This window comes from Pieris napi, chromosome 3 (assembly GCF_905475465.1).
Source record: "Pieris napi chromosome 3, ilPieNapi1.2, whole genome shotgun sequence".
NCBI lineage: Eukaryota > Metazoa > Arthropoda > Insecta > Lepidoptera > Pieridae > Pieris > Pieris napi.
This window is the reverse complement of record NC_062236.1, coordinates 6298484-6319373: the sequence shown is the minus strand read 5'-3', so window position 1 is coordinate 6319373 and position 20890 is coordinate 6298484. Positions and strand designations below refer to the sequence as shown.

Genomic DNA, 20890 nt, shown 5'->3' with positions numbered 1-20890 from the left:
TTTGTTCTATTTCCCAGTTTTTCCGTCCGACACCCGTACAACAAACATGGCAAAAACCACTACGTTAAATTAGTCATAAATATTTTGACGCCTCAGCCAAGTTATTATAAATTCAAATTAATTTATTATTAAGGTAACGTGACAGCGTCATAACAAACTTGTTTATTGTTATCATGCAGTTTTTGTTATCAGATGATGCACAACGTTACGCAAAAACTTTAACTGCATTAAATGAGAAACCAAATATTAAACTTATTCCGTAGTTTTGTATGAGTTTTACGAACGTCTGCGTAGAACAATTTGTTTTGCAATAAGTGTACGGCGTAACCACGCTAAGATTTACATATATAATTCTTCGGCACGAACGAATCATTATCGTTTAAAACTCTCTCAGAGTAGTTTATATTTGTTATTCAAAAAAGTCAAGTAAATCTTTATAATTGCAAGAAAACATAATAAATATTTATCAATGTTGTAATTGTACATACTAATACTTGCGTGTGAATCAGTTTTGTAACATTTTAAATGGGCAACAAGATTGGCAAATTGCTGTGACGCAGAAGTTTAACACCTACCCTCCGTATTACATAGTTAAAAACTGTATGACGGTAGAGTAGTGCGGCCAGCTCGTTATCGCTAAACGGGGCGCACGTAGTATGCGTGAACAATTCAGATAAATTACGGTCGCAGGTTAGCTTAGAACTAAACACTTTAATGGTAACGATTTTAATTTATGTATAAGTAAGTAATTAATTATATTATATTTCTTGCTTTATTTTAAGACACATATGCATCTTTTCCATAGACACTAGGTAGAGCTTCTGTAAGGGAATAACATATTCAATAGAAATCCAAATAGCCGGCAATAGTGTTCCCTCTTATACTTACAGTTCCAACTTCCTTCTTGACCTGTTTAGCCACCCGATAGATGTCATCACGAGCAGCCAGGTCTACTACGTAGCCGAAGCATTTGCCGCCGACACCTTTGACTAACTTCACTGTGTCTTCCAAACCTGAAATAATATTATGTATATCTTAATAAAAGCAATAGAGTTTAAGTCAAATTATCAAACGCAGAATATTGTATTTCTAAACCTTCGTTTAACCTAAAACCTTAGTTTTAAGTGCAGTATTAGCCTAGCCTTAACATTTGTACTACCAACAAGCAAGGTTTAAGACTGAAGTCACGCATTCAAACCTCGGCTGTAGACCAATTGATTTCTTCTATTTCTTTTGTTGATGGAAAACAACGTCAGATAACCGAAATGTCTTTATAAGAGTCCATATCTTGTATCATCCAGAAACACACTTTGCCGATGTGGTGGATTATTAAAGACCTACGTAATAATTAAAAGGTTTATGATTATTGATGATGTTCTAAACCTTACGGCGGAAAATATATCGCAGACGCGATTGATAATAGCTATTGTCTTTGCCTTACACATTGTATTTGAACAACACTTGGTTACGGTAGTATAAAAGTGTTTATACAACACAACTTGATGTTAGGCATACCACGGAAGTGAATATTCAAATAGATTATTTATTAAATATTTGGTATGTAATCATCGATTGCATACGAAAATATGGTTGTAATTAATTTCAGTTTTAGATAGATTAGTAAAATTAGATTTAGTTCAACTGGTTGGGCAATTATCAACCCCGAGTTCGAGCGTTTGTACCCTGCACGCGTTAATGGACTATTATTCCTGGGGATCTGGCAGATTTCCTATTGCGAATGACTGGAATTCATGTTTTTATTTAAATATGCATGATAAAAATTTCCAAGTAGACTCGAAACGATATTATTGCGATGGTCGTTTTTTTTCATTTTCTCGTTGTAAAAACAATAAAATTCAAATTATAAACAAAAAAAAATATACACAAAAACTAAACTTGATGTAACCTAATATCTTTCTAACTTTCCTTTTACTAAAATTATTGAAACAAATTGCAAATAGTAATATTTTCTAATGGAAGGTAATAGTAACCTCAAGAGAAGCTAGAAATGTAGAAATAAAATATTTTAGTAACTCTGAAGTTTTCATTTAGTATCGTTGTTTTGCGAAAATGGTACTCACATTACATGAAAGTAATAAAATCTCTAACAATTAAAGCGCTTCTATAGCCGTCATAAAATTAGTAATTATTATGATAAGACATTCTCTCATTCAAGGTACACGTACACTTAAATCTAGAGATCAAGTTCCTGGCATCATTACATAGAAATGAGAAGTAATAACTATAATGAGCTAGCGGTGTAAACACAAATAGAAATGACTAGCTCGAAATGGATCTTGTATTGAATTTAAATTCTGCACAGAGTATCACAAAACTCATCTCGGTATTTTACCGCGTAAATATTACCATAGATACTATAAAGATACAACGTGGAATTATATTCATGCTTCCATAAGTCATTTAGGTTCTGTTTTTACTCATTAAACTCTTCTCTCCTTTCCTTCTTTTTGCAGACTTTTTCTCTTTACTCAAAAAATTCCTTTTTTTTTACTGTACGTGAATCTTATTTGAAAGTAACAAATTTACATACCTAGTGTACTAGAAACGAGATACTTTGACCTTAGTGTCATTATTGAGTTTTATGAATATATGGTACTTTCATTTTTGGAAAATAAATTTACATGTTATTGACCGACATAATCTTTTGCACCTTCTTTAAAAGATTGCAACAATTTGTTTCGAACTTAATAAAACATTATATGATTTCATCGCCAAGAGTGTTAACACAAATTGCTAAATTTCCTACAAAAAATACTAAATCTCCAACATAAAAAGTAATTAAATTATTCCCATACATGTTTAAAAGGTTTCTTTAACGGCCTTTTTTATGTTATAATGGATAATAAATATATAATATAATAATGCCTTGAAGCTTTTTGTTTGTGAAAACAATGATTCGTAAGATAGGTACATAGGATAATGGGCAGGTTCCTGAAAGATAACAGTTATAAAATATTTCTATGTATTTTACATTGTTGTTTTCTACTTCCAAGAAAAAGTAATAAGTTCACTGACATCGTAGATTGTGGGCTGGTGATATAAACTTTCTATGGATAATAACATAGACAATTACCCTAGCTAAGATTACTATAATCTATATCTAACGGACGCCATGCTGGACATCTAGAATCGCGCGTTGAAAAAAAAATATATTTTAGATTTTGTTTTTGTCTTTATTAAACTATAGATAAAAGAGATATAATAATAAACAGGATAAAATAATGTAGGATATTAGTCTCCTGGACAAGCAGGAGACTAATATCAAAATCTATCTGTTTATTGTATGGAATTTCGAAAGCCCGTTTTGCCTTAGTATAAAGAAAAATAAAAAATGGGATTGGGAATCTATTTGGGATTATTAATCTTAAGAACATCTGTATGATTTGTTTTTTGAAAATATCCATGGTTACTGATTGAACTAACAAAAATGTTACAATGTGAGCCTGTGCCATCACGTATTCATACAATATTAACGAACAGACTATTACTACTGTCAAACTTGACATAACTTACTATATAACAGTTAGGATATTTTTTAGCAGATATAATTAAATATTAAATTTTTGGCCATACAACTGTTCTATTAGATGTTATGTTAAACGTTTATGTGTAACGGTAAAACAGCTTTCTCAAATTGCAGTTGTTATAAACATGTTAAAAGATGTTATTAGGTCCTTAACTGAATGAGTTAAATCGTGGAAAGATATTTAAACTCGTGCTAATTAATGCTAAGTAAATAACCAGTAATACTGCCGCCAGCATTCTTAACGATTTCCTCAATCTATTCCTAATTTCATATAGTTCCGTTTAGTATATAATAATATAATATTTATATTTATTGAAATCGGGAGTTATACCACATATTGAATTATACTTTTTTTAAATTAAATATATGTAATATAATACCCACTAATACATTACATAGGTTTACAATTAAATTCCTTGATTCACTGTTCAATGGCGCGTTCCTTTCCTCATTTCGCAAGAATGCTGTAACGCGATTGTGATCTGATGCGTGACCATCACTCCTCAATGATAACTACCGTTTCTACGGAAGATCAGCTGTGTGTCTAAATATATACAATTTATACTTGCTGAAAGTAGTGTAGTAGACTCGGATCATAAATTAACATGTTTGAATCTGCACCTTCCTATATAACCACGCACGAACAACGCGTAAAATCGAATCGCTTTGATATTTTTTGTACCTCCTTTTTTAGCAATCGGAAGATACGTCATGTAAGAATACATGACATCATCTATACAAATTATTTGAAAAGCCAAAAACCATTATTTATTTTTATTGCCTTCAATACGAAGGTTTTTGGCTTCGATACCTTTATCGAAAACTAAAGGAAAATCTTGTAACTAAGGCTTTTAGATTTAGGATTCTTTAGGTAATTGTAAAATTTAAAGAACCAAAATATGTTGTGTTCTAACCCTGTTTCTTAATAATAATAAAACTTTGTCAATTAAACCTTATTCCATTTTCACATTATTTTACTAGCACATTCCTTTTGTGGGTGACTCATAATCACTATTTTAAAACTGTAATCAGTTTCAAATGCATCATAAGGACATATGGTACGTGACCCGAATTTAATACAGAATTTAACACAGAAGGATAAAGACGCAAGGAAGAAGTGGCAATTTGATACCTTCTTTGTTCCTTTGTACCCCATATGCAAGGACATACAGTATCCATCTTATGTAGGTATTCATTAGCGATATGGCTTAAAGTAAAAAACATTAAAATAATATAAAAACAAAGAATGGGTAAATGTAATAAATTGTGGTTCTTAGCAAAAAACATGACCTTAGATCACAAAACATTTTATAATTTAAAGATTATCTTTATATTTATTTCTCCAAAAAAACTTAGCCAAAGTACATCTTTATCTAGCAAACATAATAAATATTTAACTATGCTGTTATTTTATAAATTAATACTTGCGCGTGAAACATTACAATCAAGTTAATGATAAAATAAAAGTATGAATCACAGGGGAAAGTAATAAAATATTATTTTTTATTAAATAAAACCTTATTTCGTAATTGATCTTGGCCCAGTACACTTGGCGATTGTTCCAATCAGCGAACACTTGCAAAATAGCTATTTCCAGTTTACCTTGTTACAAGAAATGTTTATTGTTTTTTTCGCAGAGATGTAAGGTTTGTGAGATATTCAGGTATACAATTTCTATTTTTAGTTTAAGTATCAATATAAATAACTGTGTCTAGTTAATTAAAGTTTGTAAAAATACCCTTTTCTATCGAGCAGACTGAGGCACAGAGTGTGGGAATCGCTAAGATTCATCAAATTATTATTACACTAAACCTGTAAAATTGTAAAAGAACCTATGTGCTGTAGATTAAACTAAATTTTGGTTTCTACTGGTTCCTTTGAATCTATCAGCAATGCTGATGTTTCCTTTTAAAAATTCGTAAATATAATATTGAAGTTGTTCCTTTTTGTTGTTTTTCTGTGGAGCATCTATCCCAGCTCTATTTGTGCATCTGTTTGATGTTTCACTGTACAATAACTAATATTGTTTTTACGTGAGTACTACACATTAATATATTATTACTTATTTCTTTATTGCGTAACTCCACGTTTTGAATGATTTTCAGTTAGCGTGGTAAATAAATCTATCGCTTTGTGTAAATGGTAATTTTGTTTCAAACTTCTGTACTAACACGACGGATACCTCTTAGCATAGAGACAAAAGTATGTTACGGGTTACCCTATTCACTTATTTTCATGATTATATAATAATGTAGCGAAATTAGAGAATTATCACTGAATAAATTCTAAAATCTCGTTAATCGTGAATTAACCAATAATCCTTTTTATAAATTTGATGATTATTTAAATGATCCTAATCCTTGGGATTGATTTGCTCCAGTTCAAACAATTTGTATGACTCAAAATATGGCGATTAAAAAGAGTGGCGGAGAGTTTCTTGCCAGTTCTTCTTGGCCGCGAACTGGTAGTAAATTTAGAATCAATTTAACGTCTTTTCTGTTAACGTTCTTAAGTGTACTTGGTTACCTATATGAATAAAAACCTTGTAGTTAACGAGCTTATTACTGAACTCAACGCTGGCAATCTCTACACAGTGGGATATGCGGACGACATAGCTATCCTAAAATCGGGGAGCTTTGAGTGCATCTTATGTGACCTCATGAGAAGAGCCTTCAAAGTGATTGGTGCAATGACCACGAGCAATCTGTCAACCCATCCAAAACAGAATTAATTCTCTTTACAAACCGAAGAGTTGTTGGATCGTACAGTCCAAAACTCTTCAACACTGAACTAAAACTGAAGGAAGAAATCAAGTACTTAGTACTTACCTCTAGACCTACACATACAGCAGGAGGCAGCTCTATGGATAAAAAAACACTATAGTGCACACACACTACAATTGAGAGAAGAGAAACATGATCAGTCGGCCCTGACTGAGTTGGCTCAAGCGCTGGCATATTCTGTCTTGTTCTCAACATCAACATACACCTATCATAACTCTGACAAACAGGGTTACCCTCCAGTTGATACAGGGACACAGTGGTTCTCTCGGCAATGACGCTGCCGACGAGCTTGCGAGAAGAGGCTTCGAAATTATGCCTGCTGGCCCGTATCCGCTCCTCCCCTTGCCCTTTTGACTGCAACCCGCAACTGACAGCGACTTCTAAGCTTAAATAGAACTAATCTCAAAACAATGATAGGGACAATTACGGGCCATTGTCTCCTTAATAAACATCTTTTTTGTCCTAGGCGCGACGGACAGCCCCTTGTGCAGAGGCCGTTTCAGTGCAGAGGAATCAGCCACAAACGTAGTCCTGGAATGCGAGGCTGTGGCTAAACAACGTGCAGAAATCCTCGGAGGAGGGAGGTCGCTCCGTGAAGCCTGTGAAGTGCCCAGGAGACTTCTCGAAGGCCAGAAGCACAGAAATCTTGTCCTAGCCTAACCTAGCTCCTTAGCTAGGCTGGCTAAATTAGCCAGGACTTTTCGCACAACGGACCAATTATGAGTCTAAGTTCAAAAACTGAGTCCGCCAACCTTAACCTTAACCTATTTGAATAAAGTTATAAAAAAAATTTACACGATTTCCTATATATTACGTCATATAAGACAATATTTATACATTTAAAATTACTTCTTGATTTTTATGAATAAAACCTTGAAAAATATACTTTTATATGCCGGCATTTAATATTTCATGTTTGGAACAAACTAATACTATAATTGATCACTTTATAAGTTAATTGTGGTTAAAATACTTTAAGAGTGAGATTATAAATGTATCACGAGGACCACGCAGATTCCAAAAATGACAAGAGGAATAAGATGTGCAAGGCAATTATATCGTTAAATGAAATTTTTATCTGAAATTATTTAAGATAAGTTGTGTTACAGCCTTATATGGAAACCGGTTTGTAAAAACTCATAATTGCGGACACTTTGTTGACATTTAATTATTATTTTTATTTTGGGAAAAATACAAAAACAACGGCTAAAATTTCCGTAAACTTGAATTGTTTTTTTATATTTTATTAAGGTTTCATTGCCATGCTCATAAAAATTTCTATTTTAACTAAATGATTTTCGTTCGCCAAAAATTATTGTTTGGCCGGGAATCAAATTTTGGCATAAATATTGTAAATAAGGCTTAATCGTCCGCGTCATTTGCTATGTCAAACTCATGGTAAAGTTCATTGAAAAAAAAAATATTGGTTGTTTGTAAAGTAGGTTTACGATCGAGATGTTTACGTGATAACGTCTTATTGGTGATATAAGTTTTTGGGAAGTAAGGAATTAATGAAGATAACAATTTTTTCAAATTTTAAATTACATCTATCGTTTTATTCACACTTTTGATGATAAATTTCGGGTGTAAAATGACAAGTTTACTTATTCGACTATGATATACATTTTTCTTCATACATTCACGGAATGACTGGCAGCGCTCGAGATGAGACGGGAGATCGGTCCGTCTCTCTCTGGTTATACCTGCGATCGCGCTCGTGAGGTTTTGGTGTGACACAAGTTTCTGAACATGTCACCCGACTAAAACGATTTTAAAGACGTTATCACGTCAAAAACTGCTACAACCTTTCGTCCGACATTTCGGTATCTGTGTCGTGATCATTTCGTGTTTTTAATAGACAAGTAGGTGGTTTGATACACGCCGTCGACTTATTGGGTCTAAGGCATGCCAGTTCTTCTTTTCCGTTCCGCCCTTGATTTGAGAACTGGCAGTAAATGTAAAATTAGAGGAATTTCATGTATATTTTTTGACGTTCGTAAGTGTACATTGCGTTACCTATATGTATGAATAAATGATTTTCACTTTTGACTTGTGCCGGTTTCCTCACGATGTTTTCCATCACCGTACGAGTCAGTTAAATGCGCACATACATAGACAGGAAAACCATTGGTGCCCAGATGTAATTTGAACGCTTCACCTCAGGGTTAAGGGTTCCAAACGCCATTTGCTCAGGACTGCTGATACAGATAGAAAACTTCTTAAAATAAGAATAAACGTATTATCAGGTTTTATTAAGTTATTAGTCTGATGTGACTTTATCACAATGTTTCATAAGTAATAAATTATTAATTTATTCAATAAATTATAGGCAATAATTTATAATACAAATTAAAAATGTTTTATTACTGAATGCCTTCAGATGTCAAAATAAATTTTAACAAATATTATAAATTGAAGATATTTATTTTATGAATTCGCTGTTATGCATCAAACCGTCTTGTATTTTCATTTTCAACTAAAATTTCTAGATGGAAACGCGTCATGGGACCCATTAGTATATTTATATTTTTATTGTGTCAAAATATAAATTTTTGAAGTTATACGTCTTTAGGCGCGTTATGAAAAATTTTTGAGAGTGAAATTTTACGATGTGCGCGCACCGTGACACAAAATTAACAGAATGAAGTTGCCCACGTAAGAGGCTACGGCATTGGACATAATTTAAAAACAACATTCGAATAATAATATAATTTATGTTACACTTAATTTAAGAGAATAATAATAAATATTTATTTATTTAATTTTTCAAATGTAAACTGAACTTTATTGACTATAATGACTCCTTTTCCAGTCTTTGATTATTTAATTGTAATTAATTATTTGCTTGCAATCAAAAACTATTTTTAATAATGCCAAAGAAGTATAACTTCTTACGCGCGTACATAAGTACACGCACCCTTTTTTTTTTAAACATGCCAAAGAGATCGGATTTCATACGCGAAATTTCTAAAAGCATGATAATATATGACAATACATAAATATATGACAACCAAGTGACAATGTTTTATTTCTGAGAATACAAAAGACATCATCCCATCTAAGAACAGTTTTTATTGATAAATTCAAGTTTCGTTTTTAGAATTTTTTTTAATTCATCATTAATGTCATCGACCAAACCTTCAATGAAATTCCAAAAATATTTCAAGGTTAGCCAAATCGGTCCAGCCATTCTCGAGTTTTAGGGAGACAAACATACAGCAATTCATTTTTATATATATTAGATACCTACTGTAAAAGTCTTGATTTCTCTTCGAACCTCTACTATCTCTCTAATAGCCGAAAGTCGAAAGTACATATTACATCTTCAACCAAAAACAAAAAAAACACTTATGCAACTAAATTTACAAACATCTAAGTAACAAACCCAAAATTACTATCTTTCACTTATTTCAATTTTATATAAGACGAATGCACTTTAGAAAATCTTAAATTAGTTCCACCGTATGAATCTAACAATCATCTTGCAACGTCTCAGTACGTCTCAGTCATGTTTTTTACTTGAATTTTTTAAATAATTTCCGTGAACAAGCTTTTTTATATTGGTCTAAGATCCCGATGTACAACGACCTTCACCGAGATGCTTATTTAATGAAACGTATTATATATTTTATTATATATTTAATATGTCATAAAATAAAATATAAAATATAATTATCACTAAATATAATCCATATGGGTTGCCTAGCAAATTTCAGTCCAGAGTATTTTAATTAATATTATATGTAACAGGGGGCAAACGGGCAGGAGGTTCATCTGATGTTACGTGATAACGCCCCCCATAGACACTTACAATGCCAGAAGACTTGCAAGTGCGTTGCTGACGTTTTAAGAATTGGTTCGCTCTTATCTTAAAGGACCCTGAGTCGAAATCGGTCGGAAATACTTCAGTGAGCTGCTGGTTCCACATAGTGGTGGTGTGCGGCAAAAACTGCCTTAAGAAACGCTTAGTTGTGGAACGACGGGCTTCGAGTGATATGGATGGTATTTTGTATTCTGCCTAAACGTCCTACAAATTGATAATATTGATTATAATAATATTTGATAAATATATAAAGATTTGTGTCAATTAAGTTTAGAGATTATTTACAAATATGACGTATCCCGTTTGTTTGTCGTTCAGCGTCAATTGAAATACCTACATTTATTTAATGTTTATGATTTTCAACTGGGCAGCACTGATATGTAAGATATAGTTTTATTTATATCCAATTTCCTGACTGATGCTAGACGTCCTAAAATACACCAAAACTATAATTGCTTTCGTCCCCACTAATAACCAGAATTTACACCTACTCATAATAACTGTTACGCTCATCAAATTAACATATTTATTATATGAAAAAAAAAACAAATTAACTTTAGTAATACCAAATCCGTTAAAGCAGTAGATTGTGTTCGTGACTTAAGTATAAGGCTAGACTATAAAATGACGTACAATTACCATATCGACACAATAGCTGTTGACAAAGCCTATAAGCAGCTTGGTTTTGTAAGACGTTTCAGTAAACATTTTCATGTCAACCCTAAAGTGCAATACTATACATATTACGAAGTGTTCTCTCATATGATTGCTCGGTTTGGTCACAATACACAAAGAAAAATTTAAAAGATCCAAAACGACTTTATCAAATTTATCTCCCATAAGACCTATAATAAGTTTCATGCCTATAAAGACGAGTGAACATTTTAAAATTAATACTTAAGACTCTCGACAAAAACAATACGATTTATTGCTTCTACATGACATCATCTATACTAATATTATAAAGAGGAATGATTTGATTTTATGTTTGTTTGAAATGAAAAGGCTCCGAAACTACTGGACCGATTTCAAAAATTCTTTCACCGTTAGCAAGCTACACTATTCCCGAGTGAGATAGGCTATGTTTCATTTTCAAAAAAATGGAATTTAGCGATGCTTACTAAAACTTGAATAATCTAACCCAAGGTGTAAAAAAATAAACAAAAACTTCCTTCAATCGCGTGCGCTGCGAAAACTATTAATGATAGAACAAAATGATGTATTACAATTTTTCAGGACACATCACTGTCTATAAAAAATGTCACGACAGCATGTCTCTATCTTTTATAGTTACGTCACAATAAGCGTCATTTTATTAATATAACAAAAATCTTAGCCACAGCAACGCTTCGCCGAGTCTACTAGTCTCAAATACAATTAATTCCAGCTCATTTCTAGAACAATTGCCAACAAGACTCGTTGTCGTGCTTTGTTTCATGTTCCTCGCATCAACACTAACTACGCAAAAATCTCATTGTATCGCGCAGCCCGGACATACAACAACCAATATTTAAGCCTTGACTTGTTTACGCTATCGCGGAATATGGTTAAAAGGAGTATTAAGAATATCCTTAATGCAAAATCATCTGCATCGTGAGCATACCCCACATACACACTAGGGTGGGTCAAATATGTATGAAGAAAAAAAAAAGTTTGGTTTTTATAGGAGCACAGTGACTAAAAGGTGCTAAATGGTGACTGTAAATAGAATACGGAGTTTGATAGCATTCGGAATTAATCTTCTGCCTCCGGAGTCATGTGAAAATTAAAGAAATATAGTAAAAAAAGGCCATTGCATATTGACAAGCAAAGATCTTTTGTTTTTAATATAAAGACCGAAAATCATAAGAATCTTTTGTTTATTAATAGAAGAATATTAAAATAGAGTAATAACAATTCTCATTAGCTAAATAATTATTTAATTGAAATGTTTAGGTGCCGTTAAAATCCTTCTTGCTGTCGAATTTTCGCATCGCTTTCCTTCAATCTAGCTGGGCGTCTATGAATCCCTCTCTTGATGTTTTATCGCATAAAGTGGCTGAAACTTCTGTCACGGCTTTAACGGCTCTTTCTACTGCTTGAGTGTGACAAGATAGACGTAGTAAATCCGGTTCTTCTTCTCCTTTCTGCTCAATAAATAATAGATTTTTTTTTCGGTAACAGATTTTAATAGCGGTGGTTCAGTAAAACTTTTCTGCCAATTCAAAAGATCGTAGTATGCTATTGCGTCAAATTTAATCTTTGGTAACTGAAAAAGACACAGTGGTTTTAATATTGCTGATCAAACATGAGCTGAACTTTCAAAATACGACATGCAGCTAATTCGCGAATTTTCCGCTGGGGTCTGTTAACAATTCAAGCATTTTCTGGGTGCGTCAATAACAGCCTTCAATGCTGTTGGTGCATATTGCGTTTACTCAATAAGTTTATAGAAAGGCTTCGATCCATCATTACAGCTTGAAAGAGTTTTTATGGAAAAACATATCGGCGCGTAAAACTTAACAGCTTACGTTGCAAGAGTGCTTCATTCATCACATTCGTTTAAAGAGATTTTATGAAGGAGTCTCTACTTTAGCATACAGACGCAAAATCTTATTGTCTCGTTGGTTAACCATGGGGCATGAGACATTTTGCTTGGTGATTTGTTCGATAAATTGCTGGGAAATGTGCCTGTTGAAACTGCTTCGACTATTCTGTACAAGTTCTGGTCTGTACTAACAGAAAGCTCCAGTAGGTTCGTAGGAATAGGAGTAAACTGAGTTATGGAACCCTCTCACATATTTTAAGCTGCTTACTAATTCCTCTGAAAATGTTTGGGGCTCAGACGTACTGCCGTCAATATGTTGAAATAACTAATTTTGTCATCTGTTTTGTTGTGTCGACATCTATACTACCAATTACCATTTTTCTCGCGGATCATCGATCTACTATGAAGCTGTGTTTTCTTGCAGGTACTTTTTACCCCAAAAAGGGGCAAATCTCGACACTTGCAAGTCGAGACGTCATTCCATGACGAAAATCTTTGATCTTAAATCTAGGTTTTTTGGGTGAGATTTTAGCAAATTTTTGCATTTTAAATGATATGATTCCAGCATTTCCTTCATTTTTTAGGTTCAACTGTAGGAATAGAAGATTTCGCCCATATTTCTATCAGTTTTGCAATCACACTACCCTCAATTTCTTTATCTCCCGAATTTTAGCTTGTGTCGGTTTCACCCATACAAATTCATCACATATTCATATGTGGGCAATATTATGTTGTCTTTCAAATCATATAGACTACCCAATAACGGATAATTCCAACATCTTTTCGTACGTTTCATTCTTAATAATTCGTTAAAAAGTGACTGCACTTAATTACGTAATGCGTGCAGACATAGATTGTCTTTGCTATAAGTCGTGCGTTTCTTGTCAAATCTAACACCACACCACACTGGTACCAACCCCTCTTTACACTTTTGTCCTCGAACTAAACAAAACAAAAGATGCACTATTCTTTTTAAAAACAAATACGCGCTAATGAAGATTCAAATAAAGTGAAGAAAAAAAACTCAACATGGGCTCAAAAATTACAATTTTTAATAAATTCTATCTCAATCCGGAGGCAGTAAAATTTAAAATAATTATATTTAAACTTAACGTATCAATCATTTACGCCATTTAGCACCTTTTTGACGCTGTGCCTGTACGAATAACTAGATTTTGATTTTTTGGCCCACCCTAATACACACCTTCACGTACATACCCTCACTTTTACACCATCACACAACACAGCCAAATTAGGTATTAGTTAGTTAAATGTATTGAATATTTTTTATGGTTTTTTCCCTTTTGTAAATGTTTGAATATTTTTGTAAATATTATGTATTTCATTTTTGGCTATAATTTTCGTGTTATTGTTTGTTTTTATATATACTATTTGTAAGCTGTAGGATTATGAAATAAATAAATTTTGTATCTTCCGCTTTGGGGATATTCCGCAATACCAGGTAAAAGATATGAGATTTATGAGATTTATTATTTCTTACTTAAGAGTAACTTACTCCCCTAAAAGCAGCGTTTCGTTATTCATATAAAATAGTTAATCTATATATATAAAAATGTTATGTTGGTTTGTGTACGCTTTAAAAACGCATAAAGTTCTGCACCGATCGAGCTGAAAGTTTTGCATGATATATAATCAGCATCACGGATTGTTTTTATCTATTTTTTGCTTCAGTCACATATCCGCGACCGCAAAAAAACTGTTTTTTCAGCTAGTAATAAAAATTAACATACTTAATTTTTGATTAAAAAGTTATCGCTAGACTTTAATACCTATATCCATGTTTGAAACCTGCATCAATTCACTGTACGGTTTTTTTATACCACAGTTATTTAAATAGGTATTTATTTATATAATACATACATATATTGTATATATTATATATAAAAAATCGTCGCATATAAAAAACATTTAATGTTTTGATATGTCAGCGCGGAAGCAGGAAGAAACATTTGAAGTTTTGACATGTTCATTTTGAATATTCAGTATCTCATCAATATTAAAATACTATACATATGTAAATCAAGAAAGAGGAAAAATAACATTAAATTGAATATAACATCCAAGTGTAAAATGTATAATTTGTGTAATTTTTAAAAATTTTAATCCATGTAAAATAACAACGTTTACCTGTTAATTGCATTATCATGTTGGATGTTTTTACATTTGTAATGAAGTTTTTCTTTTGTTTTTATAACATAAATTGAAGCCTTGCGCTAAACAACGAGTTGTAGTTCATATTATAGCCCTGAACGATTAGTTTTTAAGGCCAAAAACGTAACATACTCAAGGAATAAAGAGACATATAGAACGAAAAGGTTCTGCTTCGGACATACATAATATTTCTTAGTGTTTTACGCTTTATTACTCCTCGAAATCTTGCCTCTAAAACAATTTATTTACGGGATAACTCTTCAGGCTAAAAGCATTGAATAAACACTGATAAAGAGGCGGTCGCGTCTATAGAGGTGTTCAGTTATTTAAATAGATAGATGTTGAGTGGTTTTGTGTAGAGAAAGGAGTAAACACGTGAAGTAAGTGTGATTTTAGCGAGTGAATAAATTTACACTCCATTGGCCATGTTACTTTTACATTGTAAATACTTATAGTAACACTAAATAACTTTTTATAAAATCTTAGTTCTTAAGCTCAGACGTATGGTGTTTTCAATATAACTTGGATCTATGGCGATTCTAATAGCGATAGTGATCCAGATATAAATATTAAGTTTTTGTACCACAGAATAAGCTGTGGTCGCGCTACGAATATAGAAGAACTACATATGTATATCGAAATTGGGTATAAAAACTTAGCATCCTCTACTGAGGTCTTCCGCACTCCAATTAATTGCTTCCAGTTATGAGTAGTTGCTTTAAAGGGAGTTAGAAGAGAGTGTTAACTGTCAGCTTTGTCATGGTGTGTGAATGGTCTTTGCGGCTTTTAATTTTTTCTTATGGCTCTGGCACGGTTTGTGCATTAGCCAGCGTCAAGTATAAGATTTTTTTATAATTCGTGCTTGCCTTAGAAATTCGACCGTGTCCTCCATGTACGGTTTAAGCACTCGCCCGGTACCGCACAACCCTCCCAAAGGCCGAGAACAAATTTAAATTAATTTAAAGCTTGCCCTCGAACCGGGAATCGAACCCGGTACCCCTCACCTACCTGCCACTTAATAACCGCTAGGCTATGAGGCTCTTCGGCTTTTAATTATACAATATAAACATAATGTGTGTATGTAGATTAAGAAGGAAGTCATCAGATCATAAGATAAGTAGGCAAATGTAGCTTATGATCTACGCATATTTAAGGTTTTTTTAAACGGATGCGAAAATATTTTGCGAATTTTGTTATCTTATTCTTTATCTTTATTGTTATATTTATATCAATATTGTTGAAGTATTTTTTAATATTTATACAAAAGCGGCAAAATGTTTATGCAATTCACTTACTACAGAGTCATGCTTCACTGATACAGATTATAAATTCACCCTTTTATATCAAAAATAACCTTTGCAGTAGTGTCATTACTCATGTATAGTCATTATATACATTTACATTTGACATCACTTCGCAGCACAGTCAATTAAGATCCATTATTTTAATTGTTGTTTATTTTCCATGATAAGTGATTCTATAATCATTATTGCAATTATTCCTCTTACATCTTGTACTATAATTAGCATCTTTTCTAAGACGTTTTACACTATACGATAAAGACGAACCGACATACCAAAAATTAACAGATACAGAATTAAACGAATGTGACAAATTCATGATTTTGTTTAGTCTATGATGTCTGCGTCTATGGATAATCTATTGACTGCAGTTTTTTAGGTAATTTTCTTGGACGTTAATTATATGCTTCTACAGTCTACTTAGTCTATGGCTCTATATGGAATATATCTATGGTGTTATATTTAAGTTCCTACAGTCTACTAAGTCTATGGTTCTATATGGAATATATCTATGGTGTTATATTTAAGTTTTTTTTTAAATTTCCTACTTAAGTAGTTAATTAGTGCGATAGAAAATCGAGTTAAGAGACACACATTTAAAACCACAGGATATATTAATGCTTATTTCATAAACAAAATGAGGTCCTATAACATCACAGTAGTTTCTTAGCAGATAATTCATAAGCCTTATTTATCTCGCAAAAATTACCAGTACGGAGTTGATCTATGTTTTGATCTGTTGGCTATAAAAATACAAATAGGCACTTTAATAGCATGTTATATAACATGAAGTTTTCCTTGATCTCTTTGTGGCATTGTGACCTCTTATACCAACATACATAAAAGATTTTATGATTCTTTGCAAAAAGTAACGAGTATTCACGCACGTCATGCAGGAAATATAAGCGAAAATTGGCAAAAACTACTTAAAGAATCATCTGTCATATCGTACTAAGATTTTAACAGATAAAAGAGATTGCACTAGAAGAATGATTTTTACATTTTTATTTTATTTTATAAATTTAAATAAAATTGGCGTTAGTTTACCTATGTTATATGAAATAATGATATTTTGATTTGTCTATGTCCATATTTTTTAATTATTAAAATATCAATACATTTTTGACTAAACAAATATATAATAAAAATAATAATACATAATTAAAAATTAATTAATGTACAATTATTAAAACATGTTTCTGTTAATTCTTGTTTATTTATTTTGATAGTGACGGAACCTGAAGAGATACAGAACACATTGAATAGATATATGAGGTTTTATGTTTATGGGTATAATAATTTACAAGCTAAATTACATAGCTTTAATAATATAAAAACGTTTATTATCATTTATTTATAGTCCTTAAAATGATTAAAGTGCAATCAATGCATCCCGACAAACGAACCGGTTCAGTTTCCGTTTTCCGTTAAGCCATCCCAAGGTTCTTGCGACCTTAACCCGATATTTAAACCGTCATTTATTTACAAGTCAAAATAAATCTGTTTTGGTTTCTGGTTCATGTTCAGTAACCCCGAGGCAAACACATTTCTAGGTATTATTTGAAGTCAAACAGTAATTAAGCTTGAACCTCTGGCTAACACAGACTGAATTAATTATACGCACCAGTAATAATAAGCGAAATACATTTTTTAAAATCTTGTTATATATTTATATAACACATTACGCGGTACAAATATGTTACCCACGTTTACCAGAGATATGAAATTTTTAGGTACGGTCGCGTTTTTGTGACATTTTCGAAAGCCTCATAACATAATAATAGACAAAAGAGTTACGTGACATAGACGAAGATGGCTGATTTTGTTACATTTTCGTTTGCAACAGCCCAAATAACCATAATTGGCGACCATTATGAAAACTACATACATTCTAGAATTTTAAAAGTACGCAAATGTATTTTGTAATATTGTACTAGTAGCGTAAATCTACGTTTTATTAATAAAAGCGTGTATAATAAAATGGTTTATGTTCACAATTAAACGTAATCTCTGAATTACATAGCTATTTTATTAATAAAAGAGACAATAAGGATAATATAAAGGAAAATAAAATCTTTTTATCAATAAGAAAGATGCAAAAATATATTTGAGAAATGAAAAAAGCTTGTATCGCGAAATACGACCATGTGACGGCCCAGATATCTGGCTGACAGATGGCGCGGAGATCAGATCTACATTAGGAGACTAGCCAAAATCCTTTGTGAAGGGAGTCAAATATAAAATTCTATGAGACTGTCATTAGAATATCGGCCACGTGAATCATCATCAATGACTATCAGGCCCTTGTGGGCCTCCTCAAGTATATGTCGCCATCGCAATCTATTTGGTGCTTCTCTATAGCTTCGAGGTCCTTGACAACACCATCCCACCAACGCAGCCTTGCTCTACTGGATTTTCTCTAGAAGGTTGTGCGTTTAGTGTTCAGTTCAGCTTCCCAAGGACCTTGGGGTTCTGTCGTCCGTCATACGGTATATGTTCCAACCACTTGAGCCTGTTGCATTTTATGAATTGAATTGTTTGCGTCGTCAAAGATCTTATAAAAAGCGACAATGGAGGAGTTCTCTTGTTGCTATATGTTATAGATATCATATATAATATATATGTTAGTTCATCACCTTTATTTCAGTTAAATGTTTAAAAAGGTTAACGTCGTAACTGTGTCGAGTTATCTATTATTTGAATATTATCTATTTTATAGTACTTGAGTTCAAGACCTATTTAGATAAGACCTAGACAACGTACTACCATTATAGTTAATATTAATTTTCCTTAAGGTTTTACTTTATAAATATAAAGAACATGATTGTCGTGAATATTCAATTACCCTTGAAACCTTAATAGGTTTTTAAATTGTTCTCGCATTTAAAGTTTCTAAATGATTAGACATTTTGTTTGGATTTAAACTCTCATAAATTTTTAAGCGAATACCAATTATTTTTACGCATGATTAGACAAGCATTCAAATATATTTTAAAACTATATTTTGAATTTTATATCGTTTATTTTTTCTATTGTTAATACATATAACATAAATTAGGCAATTTTTATTTTACCACTCATTTATATATATCAATGGCGCTGCAACCTTTTAGGTCTGGGCCTCAGATTTCTGTATCTGTTCCGTGATCATTTCTAATAGGCAAGTAGTTGATCAACCTACCTGACACACACCGTCGACTTTTTGGGTCTAAGGCATGCCGGTTACCTCACGAGCGAGTGTTAGATGCGTATATAAACAGAAACCACTAATGTATAGTCGGGGCTCGAATCTACGACCCCAGGGATGAGAGTCACACGTTGAAGCTTCCGCTCATTTAACCCAGTATTATTGCAATATATTTGCCGCCACTCAAGGAGAGATGAAATCAGTGACTACGTTTCACAAAACGCTTGAAAGCTAAAATTACTGTTCCACAACGTTACGCTATTTGATAACGATCTACAAGATACAATTATAAGAAGTATTTTTACTACGTACTTTTCATTTTTACACTAATGTTAAGTATATGCGATGTGTGGCGAGGCACGAATAAAAATTATCCGTAAGATACATCAAGTGTACATACGAATACGGTAAAAGTATATATTTATAAGATTTGACAGACGCTTCACCTATACCACAAACAATATAAACTTATTACAAAATTACTTCAAGTCGAATAATTATAAAAAAGTAATCATTTTTTTAGGAAACGCAAACTTATTACTTAACATACATTGCATCGTTTGAATAGCATTCGTTTAGTAAACTGTTTAGTTTATAGTTAAATTCTATTCAGAAGTTAATAAATACGAATACTTTAGAAATACATCGCGATAATTTGTAAAAGTATTGGGGTAGCCAATTAAAGTGCCATACCACTTTGGGGGCGAATGTAAATCCCGTGGAGTTTTCTATACTAATATTAGAAAGAGGAAAGGTTTGATTTTTTGTTTGTTTGAAATGAATAGGCTCTGAAACTACTGGACCGATTTCAAAAATTCTTTCACCGTTAGCAAGCTACACTATTTCCGAGTGACATAGGCTATGTTTCATTTTCATGTTTGGGATGCTTACTAAAACTTGAATAATCTCACCCAAGGTGTAAAAAAATAAAATAAAAACTTCCTTCCATCGTGTGCGCTGCGAAAACTATTAATGATAGAACAAAATGATGTATCACAATTTTTCAGGACACATCACTATCTATAAAAAATGTCAGCGACAGCATGTCTCTATCTTTTATATTCGTACCTAGGTATTGATCCTTATCAAAATAATTACCAACGTTTCACATAAGCTACAATTTAATGGCATAACCACCAAAAAAGCATGGTGGATTGGTGTTCTCCTGCATTTTCTCTTAAATAGTTTACTACTATGTAATATAACAAAAATCTTAGCCACAGCAACGCTTGGCCGAGTCTACTAGTTAATAATAATCTAATAATAATAGACAAAGTTGTCTAAAGCGACACCTTCATTTGTCTATTGAAAAATTATTTTTTTACCACATTCAAATTGTCTATTTGCCTAGTTTGTATGCTCTCACAAGCTTTCAAAATATTCGAAATGCTCGAGAGACATCTACATTAGTGAACATTTTAACACCATTCCCAATGACACACGGACATGTAATAACTTATAACTATCACTCACTTTCCAAACGATTAACTGATAAAACGAATGAAGCATAAACTACAGATTTATCACAGTACTTCTATAGCTTTGTAGGT

At 32.4% G+C, this 20890-nt stretch overlaps 1 protein-coding gene across 1 annotated transcript in view; it reads right to left on the bottom strand.

The window, feature by feature from the left end:
- The window catches only part of LOC125063333 (estradiol 17-beta-dehydrogenase 11-like), a 40527-nt gene that overhangs the window by 6087 nt on the left and 13550 nt on the right, over window positions 1-20890 (bottom strand). Inside the window, exon 3 of the mRNA XM_047669734.1 lies at window positions 889-1013. Coding sequence (XP_047525690.1) covers window positions 889-1013 — 125 coding nt within the window. The remainder of the gene's footprint in view (window positions 1-888; window positions 1014-20890) is intronic.